The sequence below is a fragment of the Brachyistius frenatus genome, unplaced genomic scaffold (genome assembly GCF_029030835.1).
Source record: "Brachyistius frenatus isolate BFR_SWC_R1_liver_20210118 unplaced genomic scaffold, ASM2903083v1 Contig_341, whole genome shotgun sequence".
In the NCBI taxonomy this organism is placed as follows: domain Eukaryota; kingdom Metazoa; phylum Chordata; class Actinopteri; family Embiotocidae; genus Brachyistius; species Brachyistius frenatus.
This window is the reverse complement of record NW_027210940.1, coordinates 45,294-69,591: the sequence shown is the minus strand read 5'-3', so window position 1 is coordinate 69,591 and position 24,298 is coordinate 45,294. Positions and strand designations below refer to the sequence as shown.

Genomic DNA, 24,298 nt, shown 5'->3' with positions numbered 1-24,298 from the left:
CTCGTCGTGTCGTTTCTTCAGCAAACGTTCATCTTTAATGAATTTACAGGAAATGAAACCTTGATGATGATGATGATGATGATGATGATGTATGACCGACGGCTCCCTGAGTGACGGGTCAACTATGTACAGTGTCGCTGAGCAGGGCGTCGGGGAGCGTCGGTCTGCCGTTATTCGATGTCCTCGGGTCGGACCGGGTGCGGCAGCGGGACGATGGACTTCTTCTCCGTGTCTCTGGACAGAGCTTTCCTCATATCTGCAGGTAGATGGAGGAAAGTCATCAGTTTCACCAGGAGGAACAGCGCCCTCCTCTGGTTCACTTTAATTCTGAAGCTAAACAGATTTCTACTGGATTCTATAAGCGTTGGTCAGTGGATATTAATAATAAAGTTACTTTTCTTAAACTAGTTGATGAGGAAGCTGAGAGAAAACAGTTTAGTGGTAGATTCTGATGGAAATATTCCAAAAGCTGAATAAAATATCTGCAGTTTTGTAGGAACTTTATGGGCAGTGATTTATTTTGGGTGAAATAATGAGATTAAAAAGACACAAAATGAAAACAGTTTTCCATCCAGTCTTAAAACTCATATAATCCTCAATAGATTAGAAAAAGAAAAGTCCATTCAAATAAACATCCATAAAGTTGCCTGTAAATCAAAACCTCTAAAATACACATTTCAAATAAAAATAAAATTCCTCAAAATTTGTTGATCAAATCAAACAAACTTTGAATGACGTGGTTCATTTCTCTGACTCGTGTTACTTCCTGTTTCCTCCAGATGTTTATATGTTCCCGTACGTAGGAACCTGTAACGTGTCGTGTTCGTAGTTCGTCTCACCGTAGGCGTCTTCGTCGGGCTCTCCGTTGCTGGCCGAGTAATACTCGATGACCGTCCGGTACACGCTGTAGCCCAGACGCTTGTACATGTTCACCGCCACCTGGTTGGACACGCGCACGAACAGGTCCACGAAGAAACCGCCCTTCCTGCGAGACATCAAAACACCATTTCCTCACACTCCTTCAACTCTATTAAATCTGGTTTCTGTTGGTAAAGCCAGTTTTGTCTCGTAGCCGCAGACCTCTCCGAGATCTCCTCCAGCATCTCCATGAGTTTGGCGGCCAGGCCGAGCCTCCTGAACTCCGGCGCGACGGACAGAGCCGTGACGTGACCGTGCCACTCCTCACGCGCCACGGATCCCTCCGCCTTCCCCATGACTGCAACACACGAAGGAGGCTCGGGATCTAGTCAGGCTTCACCACAGTGAGTAGGAGCACATCGTCCACAGGACAGCAGGGTGTGGACATTCTTTATTAATAACACACTGAAATATATTTAGATCGTACTTTCCTTAACAAATAAGAAAACAAACATGAAATGATTTGAAGTTACACTAAAATAAACTGAAGTGGGAGAGTGAAACAGATGTGGAGAGTGTGTGCAGTAAAATACACAAACTACAAACTTAAATACAACCTGGAATTATGTTGTAATGGATGATGGACTTACTGTAACCCATCAGTTCACCGCCAGGAGCCTCGGCCACGATGAAGTACTCGGGCCAGTGAGCCAGGTACTGCAGGTAGAAGGGGATCCCGTACTGAGGTCAGACGTCAAAGAAAATAAACGGTTCACTACAAAGAGAGGCCATACTGATGTAATGATAGTTTAGACATGATGACATTCATGAAGGGAAGGCTTTTATTTCTATATATTCATGTGGAGCTGTATGTGAAGTTACAACTGAAGAAAGTGAAGGATACAGTTTCAGTCAGAGGATCCAGGTTTCTGTTGGACAAGAACACAAACATCAGTCAGCTGATCTGAAACAACAACTCTATGGAATAATGGCAGGGTTACTTAACGTGACGTTATGTCACCCAAATATTGGACTTTATATTATTTACATGTTCCTTTCCGTGTTAGGGAAAAATCGGCATACTTGTGGCCAACTTAAACCTGTTAACTTATGATATTACATTTAAACAGCAGGTCTGTAACTACTGTATGACCGAGGAGTAGCTAGCTAACCAGCAAGTTTGTTTCCTAAAAGAAGATCGTTTGACTGACGGACCATCAGACATGTTTGGAAGAGACGCTGGGAGTCATGATGGACCATCAGACATGTTTGGAAGAGACGCTGGGAGTCATGATGGACCATCAGACATGTTTGGAAGAGACGCTGGGAGTCATGATGGACCATCAGACATGTTTGGAAGACACGCTGGGAGTCATGATGGACCATCAGACATGTTTGGAAGACACGCTGGGAGTCATGATGGACCATCAGACATGTTTGGAAGAGACGCTGGGAGTCATGATGGACCATCAGACATGTTTGGAAGACACGCTGGGAGTCATGATGGACCATCAGACATGTTTGGAAGAGACGCTGGGAGTCATGATGGACCATCAGACATGTTTGGAAGAGACGCTGGGAGTCATGATGGACCATCAGACATGTTTGGAAGACACGCTGGGAGTCATGATGGACCATCAGACATGTTTGGAAGACACGCTGGGAGTCATGATGGACCATCAGACATGTTTGGAAGACACGCTGGGAGTCATGATGGACCATCAGACATGTTTGGAAGACACGCTGGGAGTCATGATGGACCATCAGACATGTTTGGAAGACACGTACAAGTCAAATCATGTGTTGGTTCACTTCAACCAGGAATGAACAGAATCCCTGAATGATGGGATTTTTATATGGAGTTTGGCAGAGCGCTCCCCCATCAGTGGACGGGGACAGACCGTGAGTCTGGTCCCCCATCATCAGTGGACGGGGACAGACCGTGAGTCTGGTCCCCCATCATCAGTGGACTGGGACAGACTGTGAGTCTGGTCCCCCATCATCAGTGGACGGGGACAGACCGTGAGTCTGGTCCCCCATCATCAGTGGACGGGGACAGACTGTGAGTCTGGTCCCCCATCAGTGGACGGGGACAGACCGTGAGTCTGGTCCCCCATCATCAGTGGACTGGGACAGACTGTGAGTCTGGTCCCCCATCAGTGGACGGGGACAGACCATGAGTCTGGTCCCCTATCAGTGGACGGGGACAGACCGTGAGTCTGGTCCCCATCATCAGTGGATGGGGACAGAGGACGGGGACAGGCCGTGAGTCTGGTCCCCCGTCATCAGTGGACGGGGACAGACCGTGAGTCCGGTCCCCCGTCATCAGTGGACGGGGACAGACCGTGAGTCCGGTCCCCCGCTGAGCCCTCTAACGGGCTGCTCACCAAACACGTCTCACACATCAACACCGGAAGTCTGGGTCAGCAACGGTAAATGCAGCGCACGTGGTAAAACAGACCAGAGTCCACTCACATATTGTTGAATTTAAACAGGTCGTCGCAGGTGAACGGTCGTAGTGTTGTCATGTTGGCTTGCTGCTGTGTCCTTTCACCCCACAGAGGAAGAGAGAAATCGGCTTCCTTCAAAAGGCACCAAGAAAACGAGTACCGCCCCCTGGCGAAAAGAGCAGGTACTACTTTCTATTGACTACATATTCCGATTTCATACAGAATGTTGTTTAGGCTTATATTTTATGGCTTCTGTTTTGCTTGTTTGTTATTTTCTCAAAACAGATTAATTTTTGTAATAGTAAATTAAAAACCTCTAACAACCATGCCAGCCTAATTAATCCTTGCTGCTGAAATAAGGAGCAGCAACTATTATTAAAAATAATAAAAATGACCTGGAAATCTACGGAGTCCCGCAAATTAAACTTACTGACATAAATGTTTTTGGTCAATTGTAGTTGATCAAATGTCATAATCATGATTAAAATCCACCCATACTTCTAATTCTAATACTTCTGAGTATTTAAACAACAAAGGAGGCATTTATCAGTCACAGGAGCTTTTCCACTGCACCGAGTACTTTTTACTACTTTATGTACATTTACCTGTTTATACTTGTGTACTTTTACTTGAAACTGAATCAGTGCAGCAACACCCAGAAATGAAGCCTCCCTGTGGGGGATTCAGGTAAACTGACACTGCTTCAGCTCATCAGGTGATACTGAGTGAGGAGGGGGCGGGGGCGGGGGTGTGGTCACTGTCTGCAGGTATGAAGGCGGCCGCTGACATCACCGGCCTCCAGCACCGAGTGAAGCCCCGTTGAGCGAGGTTCATGGAGCGTCTCCAGATGTGGGGCATCTTCGGCCTCGCCGTTCTCGCCGCCGCCCAGACGAACAGGTAAACGTACAGGTGAACTCACCGGGACGCTTTAAAGGGCCGTCAGGGGTTTATCTGCTGCTTCTATCAGCTCAGTTCATCTTTTAAAAATGAAAGTTAAACATGTTTGAGGTAGAAAAAAAACTAAAAGCAATGACGTATTTAATAAAAAAGTATTAACTAGCTAGTAGTTTAAATTAGTTCAACATTATTTTTGTTCATAAATATACTTTACACAGTTTATTCATGCCATTATTCCATTTGTTTATATTAAATATTGAACACTTTGGGACTCCGTACAACTGCTTAAACAACAGATTTCCCCTTTATTTCCATGAGAAAATGTTTTTTTTGAATTTAATATAATTCCTGACAGTACGTTTGGTTCCTCAGGTCCGACCCGCCGCCCTCCTACCTGCTGCTGGCTCCCAGAGCGCTGCGACCCGGCATCCCGACATCCATATCGGTCACCATCCTGACCGCCTCCACTGTCACTGTGTCTGCTCACATCGTTCACAGCAACCGGACGCTGGCCTCGTCCTCTGCGACCGTTGAAGGAGGTACAGCATCATGTGATCACCGTCGACCAAACTGAAGGATCGACTTCTTTACACAGATTCAACATCACTTTTAAATTCTGTCTTTTAAAGGTTCGACCGAACTGCTGACTTTACCACCAGTAAGTATAACACAATTCTCTATTTGAGAAGTTTGCACAACGATTAATTGTATTAATAGTTTAAAAAAACAATGAATTTATTGTGAAAAATATTGGCAGTGTAGTTTACTTTGAAACAGCCTCACAGGAAGTGATTGATAGACCAGAAATTGATGTCATTTTCTGCAAAATGTTGTAATATTCCTTTAAAGGAGGTTCATCAGCACCATCTCAGGTGGTTTCAGTCATGTGACTCTTTGGGGGTCGAAACATCAACTGTGTTTGTATTCCTTCAAACTCTTGTTCCTTGTGTACGCCCACACTTTTCATGACAAAACACAGTCCAGAGTTTAGAAGCATGAATTCACTCACCTGTAGTTTACCTCCAGAACAAGTTCAAAAGTCTGCTGTCTTTACAGGATGATATTTATCATTTTACATGACGCTCTCCTCTGAACACGTGTTTTCTAGTTGCAGTTGTTGTGTGTCTGTATTGTTGTTTAAATTGTCGTCTGTCAGTTTCCTGCTAAATGAAACCAGAACGAACAGCAGCTGTGTGTTTGTGAAGCAGAGCAGGGAGGGGAAGCGTAAACCGATACGACGGGTTCAAACTCCCAGATGTTGAGCAAATTCACAGTCGGGTCGTCTCATCTGGACTTCGGCCCGGCGCTCGCTCGGCCGTGGTTTCTGTTACAGACTCCGGAGGAGCTTTAAAATCCTCCTGGAGCGCCTTCAGAAATCAGTGTTTATTTATATCGTTATCTTTACGTGTTGCTCTCCTGCAGGTCGACGAGGGCCAGTCCACCTACCGGCGCCCCTACCGCCTGGAGGTCAAAGGTCACGTAGGCAGCGTGCAGGTTTTCTCAAACTCCACTCAGCTGCACTTCGACCTCAAAGCATTCGCCACCTTCATCCAGACCGACCGAGCGGCGTACCTGCCGGGGCAGGTGGTGAAGATCCGAGCGGTGTCGGTGCTCCCCGACGGGGCGCCGAACGGCAGCCCGGTGGATGTCGTCATCAGAGTGAGTCTGTCTATTACATATATTACAGATATAGATATTATACATATTACAGATATAGATATTATACATATTATAGATATAGATATTACACATATTACAGATATAGATATTATACATATTACAGATATAGATATTATACATATTACAGATATAGATATTACACATATTACAGATGTAGATATTATACATATTACAGATATAGATATTATACATATTACAGATATAGATATTATACATATTACAGATATAGATATTACACATATTACAGATATAGATATTATACATATTACAGATATAGATATTATACATATTATAGATATAGATATTACACATATTACAGATATAGATATTATACATATTACAGATATAGATATTATACATATTACAGATATAGATATTATACATATTATAGATATAGATATTACACATATTACAGATATAGATATTATACATATTACAGATATAGATATTATACATATTACAGATATTATACATATTACAGATATAGATATGACACATATTACAGATATAGATATTATACATATTACAGATATAGATATTATACATATTATAGATATATATATATATTATACATATTACAGATATAGATATTATACATATTACAGATATAGATATTACACATATTACAGATATAGATATTATACATATTACAGATATAGATATTATACATATTATAGATATAGATATTACACATATTACAGATATAGATATTACACATATTATAGATATAGATATTATACATATTACAGATATAGATATTATACATATTACAGATATAGATATTACACATAGTACAGATATAGATATTACACATATTACAGATGTAGATATTACACATATTACAGATATAGATATTATACATATTATAGATATAGATATTATACATATTACAGATATAGATATTATACATATTATAGATATAGATATTACACATATTACAGATATAGATATTACACATATTACAGATATAGATATTATACATATTACAGATATAGATATTACACATATTATTAGATATAGATATTATACATATTACAGATATAGATATTATACATATTACAGATATAGATATTATACATATTATAGATATAGATATTACACATATTACAGATATAGATATTATACATATTACAGATATAGATATTATTACATATTACAGATATAGATATTACACATATTACAGATATAGATATTATACATATTACAGATATAGATATTATACATATTACAGATATAGATATTACACATATTACAGATAGATATATTATAGATATAGATATTATACATATTACAGATATAGATATTACATATTAGATAGATATAGATATTATACATATTATAGATATATAGATATTACAGATACATATTATACAGATATAGATATTATACATATTATAGATATAGATATTATACATATTACAGATATAGATATTATACATATTATAGATATAGATATTACACATAGTATAGATATGTACTATACAAATACAAAATACAGATATTATATTACATTACATTATATTATTACAAATACAGATATTATGCATATTACAGATATAGATATTATACATATTACAAATACAGATATTATACATATTACAAATATAGAAATTATACAAATTACAGATATAGATATTATACATATTACAGATATAGATATTATACATATTACAAACATAGAAATTATACAAATTACAGATATAGATATTATACATATTACAGATATAGATATTATACATATTACAGATATAAATATTATAAATATTATAGATATGACATTTTCAGAACACGCATACCTTCAATAACCAGACATCATCAATATAAATCAATCCATCCATAAATAAATCCTCTGAAACACCCTTTTCCTCTTATATTTTTACTGTAATTTTCCATTTCATCAAACAATGCGGGCCACAGTAGGATTTCATCTCATTATGAATTAATTACATCATTATTTATTTAAAAATGTTCTTTTTTGAAAGTCAGTTTTATTTTTCTTAATGCAAAGTTGATGTCACAATCTCACTTTTTAATTTGTATGGAGACCTATGACAACAAATAAAAGTAAATACCTTCAAATACTTAAATACAAATATTCAAAACCAATGAGAAAAAGAATTGAGATACATTTTATACATTTTAATTATTATTTATTTATTACATTTCTCTTTTATTACGTATATTATGTTTATCATCCATCCATTTTCTGCTGCTCATCCAGGGGCGGGTCACAGGTTATTATTTATTATAGTTATATTTATGGCAAAAAAACGTTACAGAAAAAACATGAATTTCACATGTGGAAAAACTTGTGATCACGTGATTGTGCACATGTGAAACATGCATTTTTGGAAACGTGGGTTTCGGAACATTTCCACGGTGTAATGTGTGAACCTCTGCAGATTCCCATGTGAAAACCTATTTTCCAGATGTTATCATACATAACAACAAGTGATAAACATGTTTCATACATGTGGAAAAAATCATGGGGAACTTTTTTCTTCTTCTTGCATTTTCCAAATGAATAAATTCAAAGTTAAAAAAGTCTTTTCTTTCCAAAACAACATAATAATGTTTTATTTTTTTTAAATTCGTCAAAGTAATCGGTATTGTCATTTGTATTTGATCCAAGTTCCGACTTTATGTGGAGTTTATTATGAAATAAACCCGATTGAACTGAATTTCAGTGTCCAACATTAGTTTTGTGAGGCTATTCCGAGAAACGATGAACCAAAGTTGTGTCTGCTGTTCGTCTCGGATATTTTTCTTCTGCATCCTGATTGCATTACTGAAAGAAAGTTTCTGTTTCCAATTCTTAGATACGTGTTATCATTAGACTTTATGCCGAGCTCTGTTTTCAACACAGCGTTTGATGCGTATTTTATGAAGTGAGTCACCAGCATCTCCAGGAACTGTGGGCTTAATCAGTGTCTTGTGTTGAACATCAGAAACAGGTGTTCTTTTACGACACCTCAACAATATTTAAGCTACAAACTGATCAGAGTTTAATTTGGTCCAGGACCCGAGGGGGAACCTGCTGCGGCAGTGGCTGGCAGCGGAGGACGTCCTGGGTGTCGTGTCCAAAGAGTTTGAGCTGTCTGAAAACCCTCCTCTGGGTCAATGGACCATCGTCACTACAGTCAGTGTAAGTCTGCTACCAGAGAACCTCACTGAACCTGAACCAACCCACCTCTGCTGGTCTTATATGAAACTGCAGAGAAACTTTGGTGGAAGTGCAATGAACTTTTATTAATGTGATTCTTTTCAAAACAAAGCGCAAGATTAAATTCCATGTTCAGATAAAGATGTTTTTCTGTCTCGCTGAATGAAGCTCAATGTTCTGGAAAGTATGTGAGCGACAACGGTCACGACGCAAACAGTCGTAGACGCTGTTCAGAAGCAGGTAGATCGCCGGTCTTAGTCAGTAATCTGCTAGAAACTGATGCTGATGTGAGGCTTATTACATACCAATTATTAAATGTATCATCCTCACCACGAGTGGGGCAGCAAAATGAAAGGAGAGGTCTTGTTGTTTGAACCAGAAGGGTTTAATCTTCTGTGTTTCACAGGGCGTTTCAAGTGTGAAGTATTTCAGAGTGGCTCATTATGGTATGTATGTTACATGATAAAACATCTGACTTTTTACATGAAGAAAACACAAATCCATGCGTTGTGCGTTTGTGTGGTTGCAGTGCTGCCGAAGTTTGAGGTTGTGATAAAAGCTCCGGACGTCATTTATCACGAGGACATTCTGGAGGGCTTCGTCACAGCCAAGTGAGACCTTCATTTCAACCAGATTGCGTATCAATGATTTATCTTTCTGAATAAATGTGGGAATTATTCAGCATGATTGTGTTTTTATCCTCAGGTACACGTACGGCAAGCCTGTTCAGGGACACATGAATATAACGTTCATTCATCATTTTCATGGTATTGACGAGGCTTACTATGAAGACAGAGAGGTCTGTAATTCAGTTTATTCATAATACATTTATAATTCTTTGGTTTCAAATTGAGCTTATCCTCCACTCACATTAGCGTCGCATATTGCATAGTTCCACAAACCTGGAAATTATTATTAAATTATGAAGATAAAGTGCATTAAAGTCTTGGGTTATAATTCACCATAAAAATTACAACCAAGGAATTATTTATTTGAACACTGTGCCCTTTGTTTAAAAGGATTCATTCAAATGCAAAGCCGTGTATCATCTGCATAGAGGCGGAACAAAGTCCCATGTTTACAGATTTGTTTTAACTGGAAGCAAACTGATACGTAAATATGATATCAAGAGCAGAAAGTTCAGCTGGTTAACATTAAAGTCATTTATCAAGTAAAACAACAAAATAATTGCTCACTGCAGGATCTCAAAGTACAGGATTTACCTCTTTTTCATCAATACAAATAGAATCGTTTTTGGAATTTGGACTGTTTCACACTTTTTAAGCGCAAAATCACATTCAACAGGTTAACTGATGATGAAAAGTCTCCTTATTTCTGTTTAGATCGACGGCACTGAAGGCTTCATGTTCTACGTTCCCGACTTCCATTCACGAAACAAAAGATCAACAAAAATGATCTTCTACGAGCGAAACATGGAGTCTGTAACAGTTGTTGTCCATGTAACTGAACACCTGACAGGTAATTACACAGGTCACTCGTATAGATCACAACTCTTTAACACTGACTGTGATATTTATTTTCACTTTTACAATATTAGTCAGCCTTTTGCTTTGTACTGTTATGTTTTATAGGAAAATTTTAGTCAGTCAACAGTCATTTTGAAATTTAGTCAGATATTACTCACATTGTGTCTTCTTGACTATTGTCAATGGTTCTCCTCTTTCAGGTTTCACATATAACAGTACGGCGAAGGTGTCTTTGGCAACAACCAGATATAAAGTCTATTTTGAAAGTTATCCCAAAATACTGAGGCCCCTAAAGTTCACAGTCTGGGTAATAAAAGCAAACATTTTGTATAGATTCAACAACTACTCTGTTTATAATTATAATATTTAAAAAAAAATTTTTTTTTAGCACATTCTGTAACATACGTAACATACATATTCATTTAAAAACCACAGAAGGTAAATCATTTTCTTGATTTTGTAGGTAAAAATATGTAAATACAATGATCAGCCATTGTCCCCTGAGGATCGACAAAATATGGTTGAAGTGTCAGTGGTGCAGCAGCAGCGAAGTCCGTGGGGTTGGATCATAGACAAGTTGGAAAAAGACTCCACATCAAACATTTCAGGTCCTTCAGGATTACGTCCGCAGAAGGAGGAGATGCCACCCGAAGACATGGAGCTTCCTGTCCCTGCAGACGGACTCATACCGCTCCACGTTGTGGTCATGAATGACACACAAGTAGTCACTATTGATGTAAGTTACAGAACAATATCTTTATAGTGTAAAAAAATACAAATATAGTAGACTTTAAAATGGCAGTTTGTAGAATGAAATGACAAGATTTGTTTGTGTGATTTTTAAGCACTGTCGATAAATCATTGAAAAAAGGTGTGAAAACACTGTAATTAAAAGAAAAATTAATATTCCTTTAGGTTCAAATTGAGCTTATCTTCCAATAATATTGGCTTGTATTTCATTTATATCAAATTGCAAGATGCCACGAAGCCAGAAATTATTAGTAAATTATGGACTCAAATAATTTTAAATCCCACTTTCATTGACATTTGATGGTACATTTTCTGTGGTATTTCCTATTCACAGTAATGGCAAAGTGCATTAAAGTCTTGGGTTCTGATGCACCAGGAACATTACAACCAAGGAATTAACCATTTGAACACAGTTCTCTTTTTTTGATAGGATTATCTGAAATGTAACGCGGTGTATCGTCTGCATAGAGGGGGAGCAAAATCCCATGTTTACAGAATTTGTGAGCCAACTAGAAGCTGATCAAGATGTTTAATGATTGATTAAGATTGTTTTTATCAAACCCCATCCATTTTCAATCTGTTGTTTATCATATGTTGCAGATGCCAAAAGAAAATATTGTCCAGTGTCATTTAGCACCAGGAGAGAAAAAGTACTGCGAGACTTTTCTTTTCTTTTTTTTTTTGCTTTTGCTTTCAGGTCTCCTTTGACGACAGTCACAACACTCTGCAGCTCTACAGAAGATACACATCACACAGTCAAACCTACCTGCAGATCCAGAAACCCTCCAGACCCCCGGAGGTAAAACCAGAGGAACATAAGGAACGAAGTTTATCGTTATATATTTGTCAGAATTACAGAAATACTGTTGGTTGAGAGGATAAACACTTTAAAAAAAGATGCAAAAGAACTTACCGACATGATTTAAAAAAACATAAACCTGTTGATATTTTGCCTTTGGTGAAATGAAATATCTAAATGTTCCCTTCCTTCAGGTTGGTTCGCCCCTCATGCTGCACATTGAGAGGAATTTCCCAATGACTGAATTTCACTACATGGTAAGAAACCCATGATAATACCCAATTTCTGTTTAATCATCTGTTGAAAGGCCTCATGTCTGACGTGCTGTGTGTTCAGGTGAAGTCCAGAGGTCAGGTGGTTTCTGCTGGGAGAAGCTCTGGTGATCTGACCCTGGTCCCAGGGGTCTCCTGGGCTCCTCTGGCCTCCGTCGTCGTTTACTGTGTGCATCCCGATGGAGAGGTCGTCAACGATGTGATCCAGCTGCCCGTTACCCAAGTTTTACAAAACCAGGTGATCTGTTATTACCTCGGTTAAATAAAAGTACAAAATAATATCTTCGATGGCAGCGCAGTGTGATTTAGGAGTTTGATGTTATCAAGAAGGAAAAACCAGAGAACAAAAAGTTAAACTTTACCTGAACAACCTCGTCCATTTGTCTAATCTGTGAGCCAGTGACACGTCTTTGAAATCTGTGGAAAAGGAGGGATTTAGTTATCCTGGTTTTGCCTGTCACATCTTCAGTCTTCACCGTCATTATAGTCTAGAAACTCAATAAATTACAAAATGACCATCAGCACACTTAACAGAGGGCCTGGATTTAGAGATTGAGATCATAAAAATGTTGTATTTCTGGAGAGAACTTCAAACCTGAATGGGAGTCAGTTGGAGCGAGCATCTAGAAACGACACTCCAACATCCGTCAGCCTGATTCTTCGTAGTCATTACTTGTATGTGACCGACCGGCCTGTGATTGGCAGGTGTCTCTGAGCTGGAGCGACGCGTTGAGACGTCCAGCTGACGAGGTCACCCTCAGGGTCACGGTGGCGGAGCCCCGCTCGCTGGTCGGCATCCTGGTGGTTGACAAGGCGACGCAGTGGGCAGGATCGCACAACGACATCACCAAGGAGACGGTGAGCACAACCTCACTATTCTCTGTCACCTGACTGCACCGCAGGCCTGTCAACCAAACAGACACGCCCCCAAACGTGCCGCTCTTTGTGGCCTAATATCTAATTAATGACGGGATTATTTTCAGATGGACCGAAAGAAAACTAATAGCAAGTGGGCAACGACAAAAAATAATATGAATATTAAAGCTCAAAATGACACGAAAACAGTGAAGTAATATAATTTTATTATTGGTAAACAACATGCATTAAAGATTACAACATAAACAATTCAATTACATGAGAAAAGATTAAATCTGTTGCAGCAGCGTTTCTCCATACTCCAACTACGGAAGGTCAAGAGGACCAGAAATAAACAAATAATTGAAAATAATGAATAACGTCCCCTTTATTGCAGTTTTTTGCAATTTTTTTATAAACAGAAGAATATCATGATTTTATCAGCAGATTTACTGTTTCTTAGATATTTTTTCCTTAAAGGAAGATGAGCTCAATTTGTCTTAAAAATGGTAAAATTGTCTTTATATGTTTCAGAAGTTAACTGAAAGATCAGTTTTTAATGAAGCCCGTTATTTGTGTCTTTATTATTGATATCAGCTCGCTGTGACTTCAGTCACCTGCTTCCTGTTTTTCACCGACCGTTGTCGGTCATTTAACCTCGCTGTGTTGTTTACAACAGTCCGCTCTGGGATCCGTGAACGCCACGACTCCCCCGAGTCCTCTCTGATACGTCCAAACATTTCCTGGTGTCTCATCATCCCTGCGGTGAAACCCGAGCCGCCTCCACGCCTCGGTATCAGTGCGACTGTTTCATCTCGGGGCGGTCGGACTGGTTTCTAGACAAAGAGTTTTGTGCCGCTGTTTGTTGTGTTGTAACAGTAGCAGCTGCTGAGATTGACGGTGTTGCTTTCACAGGTGATGGAGTGGATGGGGGAGAAGTTTGGCGGTTCGGTCGGCGACGCCGACGTGCTGAAGATGGGAGATCCGTACTCCGTCTTCAAGGTTGGCCTCCATCACATCTGTTCCTTCCACCATTAACGTCCTGTTTACTCCGGAAGAACAGCATCCGGTTGTTACTATTAGTTATTATATTTACCTTTAATCAGCTGTGTTTACATTTCCTGCCATTTCAGGTACATTAAAATATATTCTGTCCTTGTGGACTCGATTAACCCCTTTAACCTGGAGGTTCTTGTACCGGGAACGAGCTGCAACTGATAGCTTTTATAACAGGTTCAGTAACATGAGTGTCACTGACTCTTTGCTGAAAGTCATTTATTTACTCTCTTATTCACAGTTTGGATTGAAGAAAAACCGTCAGATTTGATAAATTTGACACAATATTTTAGACGTCTACATCTGATGTCAAATCAACAAACATTCTCTCTCAGTTCTGACTGGAATCATTCTTGTATATGAATCAGCTTCCTGTTGAAGTGACTATTAAAAACTACAGAAGTGATTATTGAACAGATAAATGTGCAGTGAAATGTGTGTTGTTTTGTGCAGACATGTGATCTCATTGTGTTGACTGACGCCAGTTTAAACGAGATGAAGCATCCGCCGGAGCCTGAATTTCGTAAGTCTCAAACAACAGCCTGCTTTTCATGGTCACTGAACTGTTATTGGTGTTGTGACCACGCAATGCTAATGCAGCTGACGCTCTTCATCTCAACAGCAGGGGAGGAAATGTTTACCCTGCAAGACACCGACAGTCTGGACATGGAGGAAAAACGGGAGCCACACGAGCGCTGGAACTTTCCAGAGACGTGGATCTGGATGAACGTCGACATGGGGTGAAGCACCGCCAACATCACGCTGTAAAACACATTCAAAAGACAACTTAAGAAGGAAGAAGAAGCACACAGACTGAAATACAGCAGGAAGGGAAAGACAACGAGGGACAGGTGAAATCAACCAGGGGGCGGGCCCAACAATCATACAAAAGAAAAGGAAGTGAAAAAAGATATTTCAAAATCAAACAGGAAGCACAAAACCCCGACCGACATGAAGACTACGAACCAGAAAATAAGTCCGAACTAGAACCGATCGGGAAACTTAAACAACATCGCAAACATAAACATGATTTTGTTTTTGGGTAATTAAAAGTGACATTTTTACAGTTTTTTTGCAGTGATTCGAACACAACGGAGATCCTTCTGACTGTACCAGACAGCATCACCACCTGGACCGCCACGGCCTTCGTCATGTCTGAGACTCGGGGGCTGGGCGTCGTCGAGCAGCCGGCCGAGGTATTCACGTCCGTACAAAACGCTCTTCTACACTGCAGCGGGACTGTTTGTCGCGCTGTTTTCAGTAGCAGCGTCTCACGTGACCTTTCCTGCAGCTCACGGTGTTCCAGGACTTCTTCCTGTCCCTGAATCTCCCGGCCTACATCATCCGAGGAGAGGAGCTGGTGCTGGAGGTCGTCCTGTTCAACTACCTGCAGCAGCACCAGATGGTCAGTCCGCTCCACCTCACACAGAGCGTGTTGAAAAAAAACTAAGATCCTACAGGTGAAGAGGTCATTTCAAACACGTGAGCTAAAACTGTTTGTTGTGTTAAAATCTCTCTGACAACCTGAAGTATTTGTTATTTCTTTATACTTTAATTTCAAATATTCAGAAAAATGCAGGTTGTAGTTTAATCACATTTTTATTTACGTAGCAACCAATGCTGCTAAATTGTGATTGGTGCAGCCGTGTCGAGGCACTGCTGCAACGTACAACTGCAGCCAGAGAAGCATCGATGTGATCAGAAAACATCCCAGTTTGTACGTTCAGATTCAGATGAAGCAACCTCAGTGTTCTGGTGTGAACTGTGTTTCATGACCAGCTCACCTTTAACCTCACCGGGACTCTTTCAAACTTCCAACCCCATTAGCTGAGAAGTGATTTCTATCCTTTGGAAATGAAATACACAAAGACTTGAGCAGCAGCAGATCTGCGATCGCTGCAAGTGAAAGATGATCCACCGCTCTGATGTTAATCTGGAGCTTTAATAAAAAGACATGCAGGTCAGCGTGAACGTAGAAGAATCAAAACATTAGTCTTCAGTACAAAATGTGGTCAAATAGTCTGAAGGATTTTTTTACAGAACAGTTCTTTTGTTGGGGACTAGTTCCAGCGGCGGATTTATCTACTTCAGTTTCAAAAATACACGAGAAAAGTATTATTTTTTGTTGAGATGTGTTGCAGGTGGGATGAATGTGGTTCACGGGGTGAGTGGAGTCGGGTTTCTTTAATCTAATGTGCCATCGGCGGTTTTAAAACTGCTGCGAGGAAAAACACATCTTTAACCTTTAAATCCTTCAGAGTAAAAGAGCTCCTTTAAGTGTGCCCTCTTTGTTTCCTGCTCTTTGTGTAGAGCTGAACGTGATCTGGGCGGACTCTCTCTCTCTCTGGCTTTTGTCATCAGGTCACCGTGATTGTCGCGCAGAGCGACACCTTTGAGTTCGTCTTCCCAGACAATGAGGCGCTGGCCACGCCCAGCGTTCGCCAGGTGTTGGTGGAGAGCGAGAGCGGCGCCACCGTGCTCGTTCCCATCAGGCCGCTGGTCCTCGGAGAGATCCCCGTCTCCGTGAAGGCCATGTCGGAGGCGGCGACAGACTTCGTCCGCACGACGCTGCTCGTGAAGGTGACAAAACAACACCGTCACGTAGAGAGTTCTCCACACGATATAAAACACTTGATAAGCAGCTGTGATTCAGATTTTATATTTGAATAAAAAGGCATCGACAGTGAGAGGTGAAGCTGTTAGATTGTGCTCATCAGTCAGGAAGCCGACCGTCTGCTGCTCCACTGTGAGAACTCTTGATCTTCCTTTCCCACAAAAACACCTCACCAGGTTTGTTTGTGTCCTTTTTGTTTGTATTTTGTGGATCCTGCAGGCCGAAGGACTCGAGCAGTCGTTCTCCTCCTCGCTGCTGCTGGAGCTCTCCCCGCCGCACTGGAGCCTCTCTGGAAACGTCACGTTCTCCTTCCCTCCAGATGTTGTGAGGGGCAGCGAGAGGGCTTCGGTGATGGCCGTCGGTATGTAAACACGCCGAGGAGAAAACAAGAAACTCGAGTCCTGGACCTGCCGGGAAACAGATTGCCTTCAGGTCCCAGGCTGATTCCTGGTAAACAACACATCAGGAATAAATTATTCCTGACTAACAATAAGATTGACTGAGTGTGCAGTAAACACAGCTCTTCACCCGTCTCATTCCTCATTTTAATTAAAATCTTAATTTAAACGACCGCTATGACTCATTAACTTCACCAACTCATTATTTTCCTCAGTAAAAAATTCCTCGTCTCTCCAACGTCATTTCTCACGGCATCTAATGGTTTTGTCTGGTTTCCATGGTGACGAAGGCGACATCCTCGGCCCGTCCATCGGCGGCCTGGACTCTCTGATCCAGATGCCTCGCGGCTGCGGGGAACAGAACATGATCAACTTCGCACCGAACATCTACGTCCTGCAGTACCTGAACGCCACCGGGCAGGCGGACCAGGACACGAGCGCACGGGCCACCGGCTTCATGATGAAAGGTGGAGCGGCACGCCATGTTTCTACACCCCATCAATTACGGCACATTTACAAAATGTCCGTCTAGTATGAACGCCGTGAAACGCCAAACCTCAAAATTATTCGCAAAAAATTCAAACTATTAAAAATAATTAAAAGGAAAATCAGCAAATCTTCAGATTTAAGAAGCTGTGATCATGAAATTTGGGGTATTTTTGAGTGAAAAGTAACTTAAATATGATCAACATAGCTGCAAATAAACTTCCCTTCAATTGTTTACTTGTATTTACTGTTGGCTAATTTAATTTGTAACTACAAAGCATCATATTTTACAAACTCCTCGTTTCACATGCAAAAATCTGAATTTGGAAAGAAGTGCGGCTGTTGCATTAATTTATCGGAGTAAAAATGATATAAAATTATTAACAGATTCGGAGAACCTGGAGAATTCAGGCCCTCAGGCAGCACTGCTTTAGAAATCCTGTAGTGGAAATCACTGCATGGGCTCAGGAACACTTGTGAAAACCATCGTCTGTGAACACAGTTCATCGCTGCGTCCACAAATGATGTTAAAACTCTCCAAAGAAGAAACCAGATAGAAACATGATCCAGAAACACCGCCGCCTTCTTTGGACCGAGATCATTGAAGATGGACCGAGTAATTCCATATTTGACCGTCATCAAGAGTACGAGACTTGATTCCAACAAGTTCTTGTAACACGCTGATTTATTTTGTTTGAAAGATTTTGTTTTGACGTCCTCGTCTGTCCTTCTCACCAGGTTACGAGCGCGAGTTGTCCTATCAGAGGGCAGACGGCTCCTTCAGCGCCTTCGGGGACCAGGACTCATCTGGAAGCACCTGGTATGTTACACACACACACACACACACACACACACACACACACACACACTGATGGGAGGAACCGTGTGTTTGCAGGCTGTCTGCCTTCGTGCTCAGGTGCTTCCTGCAGGCGCGGCCGTTCATCAGCATCGACCACCACGTGCTGCAGGCCGCGGCCGGCTGGATCGGATTCCAGCAGGCGGCCGACGGGCGTTTCCAGGAAGCCGGCCGGGTCATCCACACCGAGCTCCAAGGAGGCCTGGACGGGCCCGTCTCCCTCACGGCGTACGTCCTCATCGCTCTGCTGGAGGACGAGCACATCCGGGTGAGATGATCCGTTCTGTTGTGTCCACAGGGATCAATAACGATCGATGTCTGTAGCGACAGCTGGAAGAACTCCTGCGTTGCTGTTGTCTCTGCTGCCCTGCTTTCTGTCTGCCAGGCTCAGTATGCGAGCCAGGTGTCTGCAGCCCTCATGTACCTGGAGACCCGCCTGGCTCTGGGCGTCTCCAGCGACTACAGCCTCAGCCTGCTCACCTACGCTCTGGCCGTGGCCGGGAGCTCCAGCGCCACCGCGGCGCTCAGCGATCTGATTGGACGAGCTGAGATTCAAGGTATCGGACGAGCTGAGATTCTTTAAAACAATAAATAAAACTCTTCCTTTCCGTCTTGGAGTCGCCGTCCTCACCGCTCTCGTCTTTGCTCCTCCGTGAGCAGACGGCGTGCCCACGTGGTCGTCCCCGGACGCTGGCCTGTCGTCGTCGTGGCAACCTCGCTCTGCGGACATGGAGATGGCGGCCTACGTGCTGCTGTCTCAGCACCGGCAGGGTCGGACCTCAGAGGGGCTCGACCTCATGAAGTGGCTCAGCCGGCAGAGGAACCACAACGGAGGATTTGGAAGCACTCAGGTCAGATTTTAAAAGTCTAAACGGACACATCAGGGTGAGAAAAGTGTGAGAATAAATAATGTGTGAAGGTCTCATGTTCACGTTCGGTGACAGCTACATTCGGTTCGGTAATATATTAATATTCAATAAATTGATGATAGTTAATAGATTTTGAAGCTAAAGACACAAACGAGGAGGGATGAAGCTTTAAAAGCACTAAAATCAGCGATAAATATTTCCTTTTACAGAGTGTGTGTCTGAAGCCTGATGAATCTTATTTCTCTCGTTGCTCCAAATATGTTCCTTGATTTCCCTGAATTATGACCCACAGAACCACGAGACACATTAATGGGAAACGGGTTGAAATAGGAAACGGTGGCAAAACCTTTTGAAGCTTCCTCTTCTTTTTTGTTGGTGCTTCATAGAAGGTGGAATCAAAGCGTTCAGAGAGTTCCTGAACGCAGCACGGAGATGCACACGGAGCAGCAGGAAGCAGCGACCTTCATCAGGACGTATTCAGAGTTCATCATCATCACCGAGTTCAACACGTTAACGTGACCGCTGGTACGTGAACATTAGTGATGTCACCATGGAAACCTGAAACTGGAGCAGAGAAACAGCAGATTTTAGGTCAAATGTTTGGGGAACAGAAAATCTTCAAGCAACCCGCTCACAGCCGAGTGTTCCTGAGCCCATGCAGTGATTTCCACTACAGAATCGGAGATGTTTTTTTGTGTCAAACTCTAAACGGTCAACAGAGACCCTTGAAACGCTTCAGAAAGTCTACGGTGACGAAGCGACGAGCCGGCGAGGTGTTCTGATGACATCACGTTTCAAGAGGGGCGGAGCTTCACTGTCCACTGTTGATGAAGAGACGACGCTGAGTACTTCCTGATGAAGGTCGCTGCTTCCTGCTGCTCCGTGTGCATCACTGTGCTGCGTTCAGGAACTCTCTGAACTTTTTGATCGAAGACGAACAGTAAGTCGTCAAACTCAATTTGCGGTAACGACGAGACTTCTTCTCGACCGGCCAAACTGGATTCATGCAGAAACAGAAATCCCCGTCTGTCACTGAGCAGTAAAGTGTGGTTGTACTGAAGGTCACATCAGAGGGAGGCTGTGGTCGTCTGGGTATGTGGTGACTAAAGGGCTGTTCGCCCCTCAGCACGCTCTCACAGGCACCAACACGTTGACAGATGGTCTGAATACAGTCGGTGGTTTCAAATACAGCACAACGAATGAAGAGCAAAGCTTCGTCTGGAAAAAAAGACACGCAGCTCCACTCGGCCGTAAACAGGAAGTTGAGCTGTAACGGAGGATGTTGACAGAGTCTGGTTTCCTCTCAGGACACCGTGGTGGCTCTGCAGGCCTTGTCCACGTTCGCCGCTCTCAGAGGGTCTTTGGACGTCGACCTCGCCGTCACGGTGAACGGCGACACCTCGACCGCCGTCGCCTCCTTCCGCATGGACCGGGACAACTACCTGCTCCACCAGAGCCAGCAGGTACGCCGAGACCGGCGCTGATCACAACCACCGGCTGACACATTATCTCAGTTTGTGGGAATGAGTCAGATATCTGCTGGTGATTAAAGACTGTCAACCACCAATGAGAGGTCACGGAGCGGTGAGGCAGGAAACTGTTCACTTCCAGTACGAACGCACTGACGCTCACGCAAATGACTGGACTCAAGATAAAGAGCAAAGTTACATTTTAATTCCATTTTTTAAAAATATTTGCGTTGTTTTCGCAACTGAAATTTATCTTCATTCATATTTTTGTAAAATTTTATTCACATTTTTCTCACATTCACGTCAAATATTTCTCAGTTGCAATTTAGTCTTCTTTCTTAGTTGCCTTTTAGTCTCGTTTTCATCTGTCACATCTTGGTCTCATCTTCCTCATGAGAATTTTAGTCCGTCAATCAATTGATTAATCCAATAATTACGTCCGCTCTAGATCACCGGTTGGTTTTTTGGTTGAAGGGGAAATAATGAAAGTTTGATGTGTAATGACGGTCAGTAGCTGCTTGGCTCCACCAGACTATTGCTCTCGGCGTCAGTTGTCTTTTGTGAAGTTATAGTCTGGAAACCTCATATCGACTCGTGTATTTACGCAGTGAAATTTGGTCTGGTAATACTGGGCTCGGTCAGTAGGGGTCCAAAAATACATTTTTGCCAGTAAGAAAACTGTAATTTTATTTTTCACGTTTCAGATTACACCAAAAGACGAGCTGAACCTGCAGGTGACGGCAGAAGGTCGTGGATTCGTCCTGTTTCAGGTACCAGGATGGAAATATTCAAACTATGCTATGAACTTCTACGTATCACTGTACAACAGCGCCGCCCGCTGGTCAGTGATCACCAACTCGTGTTCAGTGTGTTCAGTTAGGATAAGAAAATAAGTGTTTAATCATCAAATCCACTGTTTTTAATTTTTTTTACAAATTCACTTTAAACCATTTAACCGGTTGTTATGTTTGAAGTATTAAGTAGAGGAATGTAAAAGAAGTCGTTTCCTTCTTTCCTGTGAACCTCCTCGTCTTCCTCAGCTGAACGTGTTCTACAACGTGAGGACGGAGGCCATGATGAGGAGGAGACGTGACGCCGGCGAACACGAAGCGTTTCATCTCGACGTCCAGTTCTCTGAATCCGGAATAAACTCGGCGAATCTGCTCATCTGCAGCAGGTTTCATCACGACTCTTTACAAACTATAAAATATCATCAAAGACACAACAAGAGAAACACCGGATGTCAATTTGAGAAGAAAATAAAAAAATATATTACTTTATTTTCCGTTGATTTCTTTCCGTGTGTTTCTGCATCAGAGAGACTGAGATTCATTGATTGCACACGATAAATAAAACGTGTGTTGTAGTGTAACTGCTGGTCTGTTGTTCAGCCTGCGGGGGGGTCTGAGTCTGAACGCCACCGGGATGGTCATCGTGGAGGCGGAGCTGCTCAGCGGCTTCAGTCTGCTGCCGGACGGCCCCGAGACCAACGACATCCTGAAGAGGGTGGAGACACCGCCGGGGAAAGTCGTCCTGTACCTGGACTCTGTGAGTCAAACACACACACACACACACACACACACACACACACACACACACACACACACACACACACACACACACACACACACACACACACACACACACACACACACACACACACACACACACACAGCCCTGAGTGACTGCTGTCCGTGTCTGCGGCCAACAGGTGAACTGAAACCCGTCTTGTGTTTCCAGGTGACGATGCAGCGGAGGTGTGTGGAGCTCCCGCTGGTCACGGAGTATAAAGTCGGCAAAGTCCAGGAAGCAACTGTTCTCATCTACGATTACTACGAACCAAGTAAGACTGGATTGAACTTTTAAACCTTTAACCCGACAAAAGTAGGACTTCTGAAGATAAACGCAACAAATAGATAAATAAAAATGAGGCTGGAGGCTTTTTAAACATGCGAATGTTCATAGAGAAAATAAAAAGCTTGTTCACGAAGTCCCTGGAGACGAATATAAACTCGGGCTGTTTGCTGCAGCGGCCATGTTCACACTAAAGACACAGACTGGCAGATCAAACCGACAGGTTGTACCACTACCGACAGAAGGGGAGGAACCACCTGGTGGTGACGCTCGGCATTGCAGCTGTTACGAGTTCACCAGTCCGACGAAGAGGAATAATGAGGAAGAGTCTTACACAATAGAAGTGATTAGTATTGAACTCTGACCTCTGACCCTTGTCCCGCCCCTGCAGGGCGGAGGAAGGCGAGGTCGTACAGGTCGTGGAGGCTGAGCAGCCTGCCCACCTGCTCCTTCTGCGGCGACGACTGCCGTCGGTGCAAAGCGGTCGGATGGGACGACACCATCAGCATCATGTCGCGCTGCAGCCGCCACCTCCCGCTGACCGCCCTGCCGCCCGCTCTGCTCCTCCTCTTCATCATCTTCGGCTTGTAAATACGACCGAACGAAGACTAGTTCACCTGTAGACGTGTAAATGTCAGGTTCAACATAAAGTAAAATGTGTAGACTGACCACAAACATTAAATGTGACTGAAAACATTTTATTGTTGCAGACTTTTTATTTGATTTAGTAAAGATGGTTATAAAAACTTTGCGTCAAACAATCGAATACGTAGAATCACAAATTCACAAATTATTCAGAACTGAAGAACTTTCATCTCTCAATCATCGATACGGATGGTAAAATAATTGTTGTGATAACTTTACACGGTTGAAAATATAAATTATTCCAACTCCATAGACTCCCATTATTTACTCCCAAGTTTTCCATCAGTTCTCTCGGTGTTGTTAGCTAAAGTCACTCCTTCTTCTTAGTTTTCTGGAGGTCCATCTGAAAATAATCCCTCATTCATTAGAAAAGAAGATTCAAGAAGACCTGGTTTTGGGGGCGTGTCTGTTTGATTGACAGGCCTGTGGTGCAGTCAGGTTACAGCTATCGGTGGGCGGGACGTAGTATCGTCAGGTTTCCAATCAGATCGGTCAGATCCACCTCTGGCTCCTCCCCCAGCTCGTCCAAATATGGTCACTTCCTGCTCCAAACTGCTCCGAACTAACAAGATGGTGACGGACAGAATCTGAACTGGTGACGTCACTGCTGGCTGCTGATTGGTTGTTGCACTTATCCACCAACACGCAAAAACTTTTTGGACTTCTTCCATTGAGCTGCAGAAGAAGGAAAGAAGATGTTCCTGCAGGAAAAACATTTAGCACCAAGATGAACACGTAGAAAACGTATTTCCTCCCGTTAACCAGCTCCGATCGCTCTGTGACCGCTGGAGGTTTATTTCCAGCTGGAGATGGGAACAGTAGCCGACTCGCAGCTTTCCC

The 24,298-nt window shown here is 42.3% G+C and overlaps 2 protein-coding genes across 2 annotated transcripts; one reads left to right on the top strand and one right to left on the bottom strand.

The window, feature by feature from the left end:
• Positions 1–7: 7 nt before the first annotated feature.
• naa20 (N-alpha-acetyltransferase 20, NatB catalytic subunit) lies at positions 8–3,440 on the bottom strand. The gene is made up of 6 exons (XM_069723684.1): positions 3,334–3,440; positions 1,763–1,787; positions 1,509–1,599; positions 1,081–1,216; positions 840–985; positions 8–256 (listed from the first exon to the last, which is right to left on the bottom strand). The coding sequence occupies exons 1-6, from the start codon at positions 3,384–3,386 to the stop codon at positions 171–173; spliced, it is 537 nt and encodes a 178-aa protein (XP_069579785.1). The 5' UTR covers positions 3,387–3,440; the 3' UTR covers positions 8–170.
• Positions 3,441–4,117: 677 nt separating this feature from the next.
• cd109 (CD109 molecule) lies at positions 4,118–23,507 on the top strand. The gene is made up of 33 exons (XM_069723685.1): positions 4,118–4,205; positions 4,578–4,744; positions 4,835–4,863; positions 5,628–5,864; positions 8,905–9,030; positions 9,455–9,494; positions 9,578–9,659; positions 9,754–9,847; positions 10,392–10,527; positions 10,736–10,842; positions 10,999–11,271; positions 11,983–12,084; positions 12,279–12,341; positions 12,421–12,594; positions 13,062–13,214; positions 14,127–14,213; positions 14,721–14,790; positions 14,890–15,007; positions 15,346–15,463; positions 15,559–15,672; positions 16,629–16,847; positions 17,101–17,242; positions 17,570–17,746; positions 18,504–18,585; positions 18,661–18,889; positions 19,007–19,178; positions 19,282–19,472; positions 20,798–20,953; positions 21,664–21,729; positions 22,000–22,136; positions 22,351–22,507; positions 22,700–22,802; positions 23,205–23,507. The coding sequence occupies exons 1-33, from the start codon at positions 4,141–4,143 to the stop codon at positions 23,402–23,404; spliced, it is 4,386 nt and encodes a 1,461-aa protein (XP_069579786.1). The 5' UTR covers positions 4,118–4,140; the 3' UTR covers positions 23,405–23,507.
• Positions 23,508–24,298: the final 791 nt, after the last annotated feature.

What these genes read in the sequence shown, in the direction of transcription:
- naa20 (XM_069723684.1), bottom strand. Translation starts at nt 3,386, where the DNA reads ATGACAACACTACGACCGTTCACCTGCGACGACCTGTTTAAATTCAAC. An exon ending in CTGTTTAAATTCAACAATAT is followed by an intron (nt 1,788 to 3,333) that starts GTGAGTGGACTC and finishes CTTGTCCAACAG; the next exon opens with AAACCTGGATCCTCTGACTG. An exon ending in CTGGAGGAGATCTCGGAGAG is followed by an intron (nt 986 to 1,080) that starts GTCTGCGGCTAC and finishes GATGTCTCGCAG; the next exon opens with GAAGGGCGGTTTCTTCGTGG.
- cd109 (XM_069723685.1), top strand. Translation starts at nt 4,141, where the DNA reads ATGGAGCGTCTCCAGATGTGGGGCATCTTCGGCCTCGCCGTTCTCGCC. An exon ending in CTCTGCGACCGTTGAAGGAG is followed by an intron (nt 4,745 to 4,834) that starts GTACAGCATCAT and finishes TGTCTTTTAAAG; the next exon opens with GTTCGACCGAACTGCTGACT. An exon ending in CACAAGTAGTCACTATTGAT is followed by an intron (nt 11,272 to 11,982) that starts GTAAGTTACAGA and finishes TTTTGCTTTCAG; the next exon opens with GTCTCCTTTGACGACAGTCA.